Raw genomic sequence first — 9,866 nt, 5'->3', positions numbered from 1 at the left:
GTGAAGTACTTAATGAGTGAGGATTCTTTTGCCCCCTCTTTAAAGTGAACAAAAATGATACCTCAGTGTCAGTACATACCTGACCATGATTTCGCTTCCTTCTAGTCTCTACTAATAATTGACTTCAGGATCTTGGCTCTGGCAGCACACTGCTACCGCTCTAGAAATTTATAGAGGAAGTTTAACAAGATTTACTTTTTTTGTCTCATTTTCAGGGAAAGTGTAAGGAGTTACTTTGACGCTGCAAATGTCTCTATTAGTTCTGTTTTGAACAGAGTGGACAACTCTGTAAGGCGAAAGTTTAGAGTCTCAGAGATAGACTTAAATCATATACTTGAACTCCTCAAACACCAGTGTAAGTGTGGTTTTCTTGCCCATGGCTACATATTATTAAATCTGCTTTTACCGCAGCTATCAAAAGTAAAAATAAAGAAACCTACTTCTTGGTTTCAATTTTACAAATTTCTCAGTTGGAAACTTAGCAAATTTTTTACTGCATTTTATTTCAATGCAGAGAAGCCAACTGTTTTTGGTCAATCTTTCTTTTATGTCTATCAAAAAATACTCTCTTGAAAGTTTATTTAAAAATATTAGTTGGTTGTTTTCCAGAAAGGAAGCTAGAGCGTAACTTTAACAACAAGAAATATAATAAAGTAAAACCCTGCAGTCAAGCCGAGAGCTTTTCAGTTTTTCTTTCCATGTGCACGGAGATACTTGTTCTTTCTTTATGTCCATAAAAAAATACTCTCTTGAAAGTTTATTAAAAAATATTAGTTGGTTGTTTTCCAAAAAGGAAGCTAGAGTGTAACTTTACCAACAAAAAAATATAATCAAGTAAAACCCTGCAGTCAAGCCGAGTGCTTTTCAGTTTTTCTTTCCATGTGTAAGTAGATACTTTCTGGAAAAGGTGCTAAGTAAAATGCAGGATCTCTGATCGCACAAATGAGAGGCAAGTCTAGGGCTGTGAAACAATTTTCTAAAGTAATTAATTTTTTCTGTGCTCTTCATGTTCATTATAGTAAATAAAGCAAGACAAATTGCATATTTTGCAGTAAAACACATCTCCAAGAGGGTGAATCGGAAATAAGGCCATCAATCAAAAACACCTGGAACAGAGGAGCAGTCAATGTTTTGTACCTTTGCCTGGAAATAGTTTCTCTTTAATCACTTAATCTTTGTACTGTACAGCACCATTCTTTCAGGAAGTGGAGAGTAACCTCCTAATATGTGGAAAAAAATCCCCTACTATAAACGTTGAACATTAAAGTCATATGAAACTTGCATCTCACAATAGGTAGAGTAGGTAATGTTTTTACAGGTTACTAGGGTGCTAATCTATCATACTTAAAATATCCAATCCCACAATGTTATGTCAGAACTCCATGTCGCTAAGCATGTCTTATGCTTCTAATTTATTACACCGTAAGTATGTCTCTTTGATGGTCACTTTTTTGTCACTTCTTGCTGTGTAGGCTCGGTAACTCCATCAGAAGCTGTGTTGATTCTGCGGATTTGTGGAAGTCTCTTGGCAGAAGTACTCCCAGAACAGAGGCAAAAGCTTGTTAAGGAACTGCTGGAAATTTTCAAAAAGCAAGGTAAGTAGCATCTCATTTATTGTAAGCCATAGAGCTGTAATGCTGAAAATATTCATCCAATGATTTGCCAATAATTTTGATATGAGACATAAAAAGTAAACGTTTTAAGTAAGTCTGAAATAATCTCAATTTTTATTCATTTATTAGTTTCAACAAATGAATCAATGAGTTCGGAAACACACCAACTCGGAAAAAAAAATTGTTCAGGAAACACCTAAAACTGCGCAGCGGGCGAAGAAGTTAGTTTAAGAAAAACCCTTTTGGTGCCTAAGGACAAGCACTTAGAGACTTTGTAAAGCACCAAGTTAAAATGGCGTACACCATGGCGTTAAATGGATACACCATGTTTGATGACAGAGAATGAAGCGTTTAAAAATTTCTGAGTTGGTGTGTTTTCGTTCTCACCGACTTTCAGATACTGATTTTGGGCGCTTCTGGGCACTTGGGTACCAGATGCCGTTCGGGTCTCCGGATGTAACATGTACTATAATACGTAAACTTTTGCCTTGTTGGTAATGACGCCATTCTGGTACATGCGGTAAAATTTGGATTTTGTTCTTCTCTGGTATTTACAATTTCCGTGAAATGTTTAACATAAGATCCGCGAACGGACGTATTACCTGGTTTAATTATTTTAGGGTCTCGTTATGCTTAAATGTTTATATCCGAGGCAGTACTTTCAGATCAAATTTGAAAAAATTACGATCAGTCACGTGATCTCTTCATTTTAGTGACGTATTACTGTGCTATTTTGTGATTGGTTCATTTTCTTGGTGCAGCATTGTCAAGCATCAGCTGTTTGCGGCTTTGGGCTGAAGGTTTAAGGTTAAGTCAGAGAGTATAGAAGGTTAGACGTCCGACTCAATGCTAAGAAATTGAAACCGAAGCGCTCGCAGCGCGCTCGCTGGCAACGTTTGCAACTACTATTTTCTATTGTTATCCAGTGACTGGCAGCAGGTATGTTGCTGCTGGACCATTCTCACGCAGGCAATTTTTCATACATTGACCATTCGCAACTCTCGCAAGATAAAGGTGTATGAAAACGTTCCTCGCAGTGTTAAAGAAGCGCCCTCCAAAGCTTTGGCGTTGGAACTGCTTGTTTCATAGTCTGCCCTGAAAAATTTATATTTTTCGACCCGAATAAAGCTTGAATATTTACATAACTTGTTGGCACAAGGTATACCTACTGAACTGAAAAAAGAAAACTGCAAAATCGGATGGTCACCCGTTTCCCTTGAAATGGCCAATAATTGGTATTTCTAATGAAATACTTCGATTCTTCCCTTTTCCTGTCGCTGTCTCGAGCACTTCCGATTGCAATTTCGAAATTTCTTTTTGCGTGCAGATGCTTCTATTCATAAGTGTTACTAAACCGTAAAAAAGTGTAAATCGAAAAAAAACCTGAGTTGGTGTGTTTTCAAACTCACTGATTCAAATGAGCTATCAACCTTTAAAACAAGTGTAAGGCATATGAGCGGAAATGCACAGCCCTGCGCTCTCAACTATTCGAGAATCGATACTGGTTGAATTCGGCAACGTGGATGCGGAGAGCAGCTGAGGAGTGGGAAGAAGGCGCGGGGACAGGCAGGTAGGGAGGAGGTTGCCACTGGGAGTGAAGAGTGGTCGGTGGGCCTGTGCAGCGCGTCGTGTGGAGTGAGGAATTCCTGGCACAAATTTTGTGTGCGCTAAGAGATGTGATATAATGATATATGCATTGAAGAACAACTCAGTGTCATGGCAGGAATAAACAGAAATAGAATAAGAAGATAAAAATACAACAAAAAATAATGCGCTGATGATTTTCAATCATGCAGTTAAGAAGGCAGCTGCAAAACAATGAGTATGCAAGAACCTTGTTTTATACAAATAAAAATAATTCATAATTATTCATGCAACTCTTCATCGACATGGGCTCTAGCTATGAGCACACAAGGAAACTCACACATACCTCCTCGAAACGCAACAAGTTATGGACAATTTTGAACTTCCCATGTAATGTTTTCAAAAACATGGTTCTGCATGTATGGGCTATTTTTGCAGCTGCCTCCTCCAATGCTCATTAACTTGTCTGGTAAATTTCCAAAACCAGATTTTTTCCCCTGAAAGTTGTTAAATGTATCAGAAAACTTGCCAACGAGTCTGAAAAATTCCTTTGTTACTCTTGGATTTTCAACTGGTCTTTCTCCTTTGGTTACAGGTGTCAAGTTTGACATAATTCATTACAATGCTTTGTTGGCTGTGTACTTTGAAAATGGAAACAAATTCACTCCAACAGAGTTCTTGTTGGAACTGGAGAAGGAAGGTCTTCAACCAGACAGGATCACTTTTCAAAGGCTTATAGCTGGTTGTTGCAAGAACGGAGATATCGAAGGGGCCACCAAGATACTTGAATTTATGAAAGAGAAGGAACTAGGCATCAATGAACAAGTGTTCAACGCCCTGATTCTCGGTCATTGTCAGCGCAAGTAAGTAAATTTTGATTTTCAATATAACTTCCACAGAAAATACACAGAGCCCCCAGAGCTTTTAATGCACCACTTGACAAGGTGCAAATTTAAGCAATACTTTGCAGTATAAGTTAGGTACTCTTATTTTCTCATCAAAATTTTACGTAGACATAATTCCTGACAAAAATTTTTGAAATCAACTCCCAAATAGAATATTAATCTTAATGCATAAATCCAAACTTCCTGCTCATGAAATAATCATCATCTGATTATGTTTAATTGCAAGCTGAACACTACTGTAACAGTTAGTATGTTAGGAAAACATGGTAACCTCAATTTTAATGCTTCAGCTCAGCTGTGGCATTTTGTATATACTTTAAGCAACACAGGGCATGGAGAAACACTGCCTGATTAAGAAGCTTGGCATAACTTTTTAGTGCGCGATTTGATTCAAATACTCAGGCTTTTCTTGTGAGCAGGAAATTCAAATTTTTTGTAACCAGTGCAGAATAGAAACGTTATTATTTTGGTCATAAGTTCATTTCTTAATTTTTGTTGCCGGAATCATGTTCTAAGTATGTGAAATTTTGGAGAGGAATCATTTTTCAGAATGCTTAATTCCGTACCCTGTTTAGTGGTCTATTTGTGAAGGAGCATGGAGTGTTCTAATTCCATCGTCAACCAGGTGCTAGTGTCCTTGTTTTGTGACCTCTTTCTTTTGCCTGTCACTTTTAACACCTGTAACATCTGTTTTAGCCAAAGAAACCTGGCTTTTTTTATATGGAAGAAATGTGATAACATAGGTTTTTATTCCCTACCTTTTGTGTAATGATTTACAGGAACTTCGTTTTGGACATTTTTTGTTATATTTGATCCCCTCATTGCGTTCATTTTGATTTCCAGCATGAAAGCACTGCTTTGTAGTGAGCAGTTGTTCATGTAGTTATTAAAAGATTTCGTCATTGCCTCAAAAGCAGGAGCACTAAAAATGCACCATCACTGGATAGGCAGGGGTGCAAAGTCTGCCCAATCATGCAATCTGTGGATTTCGTTTTCTGGCAGGAAATTTTTAGGAAAGTGAGGAATTTTTTGTCCAAACATCGTAAATAAATTTAGGAAAAATTTCGATATCTTTTCGATCTTATCGACTTTTTGGGAAACGTTTCGAGCTAATTTTCAAAAGTGAAAAAAAGTTAAAAGGTCATCTCTGAAAAATTAAGGAAAGAGGAAATTTTTCGGAAGTGATTGAGGAAAAAAGGAGGATCGTGTGAAACGTTCAGCCAAATGGCCCTGCTGGTAAGTGGATTACGGTAAAAGCAAAGCATTTACAAGTATTGAGAAATTTTTCACCGAAAGGTATGCCTTATTCTAACTTTGGAAACTTTGTCTTGGAAAAAATCATGAACATTTTGAAGAAATTAAGGAATTTTCTTTTTTCCAGTGACTTAGAAAGTGCTCAGGGAATCATGGGTGTGATGAAAGAAGCTGGTGTGCCTCCAAGTAATGAAACCTACGCAACACTGATGTGTGGATATGCAAAGTCTGGTAATATAGATAAAATTAAAGAGCTGTTTGACGAATGTGAAAACTCCAAAATTCTGCTCCTGAACAGAGATATCCTGAAAGTAGTGCAGGAGCTAGCTCTCAGCGGGCATGCCAGCCACATTTCTGAGGTAATTTTACAAGACTGAAGTGTTAAAAATATTACACCTAAATTTTTTTAGTCAATTTGACCTCCTTATTTCTCTAGAAAAAATTCTGATTTGCAGTTGAGCTCCCATCTCTTCCTCTCCTTGTTTTTTATGATTTTTTAAAGTGACAAGATAAATGCTTTCTAGGAAAACTTTGTAAATTGAAAAATCAGGATTCCCAACTTCACACAAGTCTTACCAGGAGAAGTCATGGTGCAACTAGTGCAGAGAGTATGGAAGGTTAGAGCATGGAATTCCATTCCATATTCTCTGAGCTAGTGTTTGTTAGAGAATACAAAGAATTTTCAGTTGAAAACAGCAAGATATCCGTGAATAATGTCAAACAACAGTAAAGGGTTTGTGGCGCCTCCCAATGTCCTCATAAATTCTGGAATTTGTTCTCACATCAATACCCTATGAGTATTTTACTGTAGACTTTTTGTAGCAGAAAACTTAAAAATGCGCAAATGTCTCATGCAGATTTTGAGGTACAGAGTAAATTTTTGACATGTCCATTGCGCTCGCTTTAGTGGTTAAACCATTTTCCCAAAGAAGCAACCTGTGTCTTTGCTATAGCTGAAGATCGCAACAAACGCATTGTATTTTCCACTCATCTTAGGTTTGTTTCCTCATGCAATGAGACAATTTACACGGCATGAAAGAAAATCCTCTGTCGTGTGTTCTCTCTTCAACACTTTACCGAATATATAATTCACATAACAAGGCTCTATAATACATTTTTTGAGTTGATTTTGGAACTTCTTGTTGTGTTGATTAGTTTTCTACATAAAATTTTGAAGAGGAATTAATTATCAGAATGCATTTATTCATTCTCTGTCTTGTCTAGTAGTCCATTCGATGAAAATATTCATCAAACATGTATCAATTCAAGGAAGTAGCATGGACCAACTCAATGGATTGCAAGTAGTGGTTTTTAAGTGCCATCGTTTTTTAAACTGGTGGAAAATTTTGCGGAAAGCTGGTGGCAAGAATGTAAGGAAGGTCGAAGGAAATGTGGAAGGGTGGAAATCTCTGCACCCCTAATTTAAATTTTTCGAATTCAAACTCATGATGACAGAAGATGCGTTTTTGTGTTTGTTACGTCCAACTCCCTACTCTGAAAAAACATCAAAGTCCGCAACAGTCAAAGTAGTGTTTAAACTAACGTGACCTAAAAATATTGTTTTAACTATTATTATGTTTTATAGCTGAACAGTTCCCTGTTTATGCTAAATTTTTGTCGGCAGGTTTATATGTTCTGTGTATTACAGCAGGGTTTACATTTTGTGAGGATAATACTGTCAATTTGTTGCACAAATTAGACAGTTTTCAATTTTCGATTCAAGCTGCAAAAAGTATCGTCCCATACCTACTTGAGAAATGGCCTGAAAACAGCTGTCAGGCTTGCAGTAATCCAAGTTTCAGTTTTATTAAGCGGTTTTAGTGTATTTTCCGAAGAAAATACACTATTGCATTCTCCCATGATGTCGGACCCAGACCTGAGACCTTGTGGAGAACACCGATCACGGGTCGTAGATAATGAAAATATATGCCATTCAAATTCATGTGTCATATGTATGGTTGGTTGGTAGATACGTTTATTTGGTGCTTTTAACAATGAGTCAGTTAAGTCATTTTTTTTTTTATTGTGTCTTTCGAAAGTAGTAAGTTACCGAAGCTGACAGTTTTTTTCCTAAATTTTTTTGATGACTGCAAACGGGAGAAAAGTTTATTTGAAAGTGCCAAAAATTAGGGTGGCCTAAAACGGCGTTTGAACTGCGCGCTCGTAGGTTCTGCATGTCACGATCAATATGGCGGCGGAATGCGTAGTGGAAGAATACACGGTGGCGACGCGTTGGCGGTATGTTTTTGTTGGTCAATTGGAGGTTATGTCGGTTTCTTTGTTTGAGATTCATATCCATTGTTCTTAATTCTCTAAGCTTTTCAATCAGAATGCGATACAGATGTTTATAGGATATGAAACATTCACACAGAACTTACTTAACCTCAAACGAGAAGCCTTTTTAAGATTTTTCGATTTTTGAGTAGTTATATCTTTCTTACGTTGAAAGATATTTTGACTAATTTTTTTGCACTTAGTAGAATCTCATTAGAACTACTATTCTGCGAAAAAAAATTGAAATTTGAGGCAATAAATTTTGAGGGGTGGGGGGAGGTCAAATCTTGTTCGTTCTCGATAACTCAAGGGAAAATGAATTTTTTGAGCTGAAATTTTTATGGGTGGTAGTTCTCCCCTAGGACTGGTTTGGTGTTGAATTTGAGCTAAATCGGTTGAGCCGTTTAAAACTGGCGAGCTTTGAAAGGTTTAGGCGGGAGGTGCGCAGCATGAGGGAAGCCGGCCGGAGCAGAGCTGCACAGTGGGTCAGGGGGAGAAAGTTTTTGGACAAGCTGGTTGTCGCACAGTGGGTCAGGGGAAGAAGTTTTTGAACAAGCTTTTCGTCGCTCAGTGGTTCAGGGGAAGGAAGATTTTGGACAAACTGTGCGTCGCACAGTGGGTCAGGTGAAGAAAGTTTTTGGACGAACTATCTGTCACACAGCGGCCCAAGGAAAGGAAACATCTGGAAAGAAACTATCCATTACACAATGGCGTACGGACGTACGATTCTATGATTACACCAATCCCACTTCAGGAAATCCCTCCTCCAATCCCCCCTTCAATCCCTCTTCCTTCCCGCGGTAGATGCGTGGGACACTTAAAAAGAAGAAAAACTAGATGCGCAGAAAACCTTGAAAAGACGCGTGCTTTCGCGCGTCCTGAGGTGGCTTGGGGGAGCAAAGCCACTCCAAAAACCGGCGCCGAGCAAAGCGGAACGCCGGTTTTTAATCATTAGATTTTTGAAAAAGTACTGTACTCCACTTGTGTCAATTTAAGCAGATTTAGTAGTCTTCTGAATGTTTGAATCTCTTATCTGAAAACTAAAGTACAACAAACTGATTTTTTTTTAAATTTTTGCACAGGTTCTAAGTAAAGTGCAAGAAGGACCAGACTATAATCAGGAAGCAGTAAATGCAAGTCTACCACTGATTGCTGCAGGTCAAGAGGAAGCTGCATACGCAATCAGTAAAACTATGACCAAAGCACCTTTAAGAGAAAATCCGCTCGAGAATATCTCTGTGGGTGGTCACTATTTTGTTCGGCAACTGGTGAAAAGCAATCGAGTAAGTAGCAGTGAACCACTGAAAAAATCTGGATCTTAATGATTTTGATAAAAGAAAAAATCTGTTGTAGCTTAGTTTGTAAAAATCATAATCAGCAAGGAGCTCAGAATGGTTAGTTAAAATCTACTCTCATGCCGGAATCACATGCTGAATTTGGCAGCTGAATGTGGAAGTCAACAGTCATCGTTCAACGGCTGAAATTTCACAAATTCGAGTTATTTTCATCCAGATGTGTATCAGATCTATTCGAATAGTTCAGACAAATCTGACACTATCCGATGGTTGCTGAGTATCGTTGCTGAATTTTGCGCAATTTGCGTCAAATTCAGGCATCAGGCTGATAACCTCCACATTCAAGCCACATTCAGCTCCCTTATTCAGCGTGTGGTTGTGGCAAGAGTAAAACCGACTTTGGTCCATACAGGAAAATAATTTTAGGAAAAAAATGTTTATGAAGTTAGGTTCAGAAATCAGAATTGAACTTTTCGGTAGAGAACACTCTATAGTAACCTGAAGAATGAGTTGTGAGTAGTCCAGTTAATGTTAATCTACTTATAAAAATGTTTGCTTATTTACTGGTTTCACTTCAATGTTTTGGCAAAAATGAATCAATTACGCCTCGTTGTCCTTCTCAGCTATTTCTTTCCAAAGAATCTATTAATTACCTAAACCCTAAAATAAAGTTGAAAGGAAGCAAATGCAATTATAAACTGTTTGATTCAAGCAGCAGATCACTGAGCGGCCAGTCGGCGCTCAGTGGAACTCTAAAATAGCGCAACGGAGCTGTAATTTTAAAAATGTGAATTTTTTGGAAGTATCTGTAATTTCTGAACTCAGAGACCCTCAAGAGCCCCTAATAATGCATTTTGCTCAGTTTGAACATTCAATCTGATTTAATAACAGTGAAATCCGACTTTTTTGCGCGCGAAAATCGGTCGGCGCGCGTTGAGCGG

At 37.9% G+C, this 9,866-nt stretch overlaps 1 protein-coding gene across 2 annotated transcripts in view; it reads left to right on the top strand.

The window, feature by feature from the left end:
• Positions 1–215: 215 nt before the first annotated feature.
• The window catches only part of bsf (bicoid stability factor), a gene marked incomplete at its 5' end in the record, with an annotated part of 46,467 nt that continues 36,816 nt past the window's right edge, over positions 216–9,866 (top strand). For both annotated transcript variants that reach the window (XR_011900304.1, XM_072302988.1), the window contains 5 exon segments: positions 216–355; positions 1,473–1,595; positions 3,793–4,060; positions 5,484–5,715; positions 8,713–8,913. Coding sequence is in view for 1 of the 2 variants with exons in the window: in XM_072302988.1 (XP_072159089.1) it covers positions 216–355; positions 1,473–1,595; positions 3,793–4,060; positions 5,484–5,715; positions 8,713–8,913 (964 nt within the window).

The sequence above is a fragment of the Bemisia tabaci genome, chromosome 7, assembly GCF_918797505.1.
Source record: "Bemisia tabaci chromosome 7, PGI_BMITA_v3".
Lineage (NCBI taxonomy): Eukaryota > Metazoa > Arthropoda > Insecta > Hemiptera > Aleyrodidae > Bemisia > Bemisia tabaci.
Note: the sequence above shows the minus strand (reverse complement) of the source record. Positions and strands in the feature narration are given on the sequence as shown.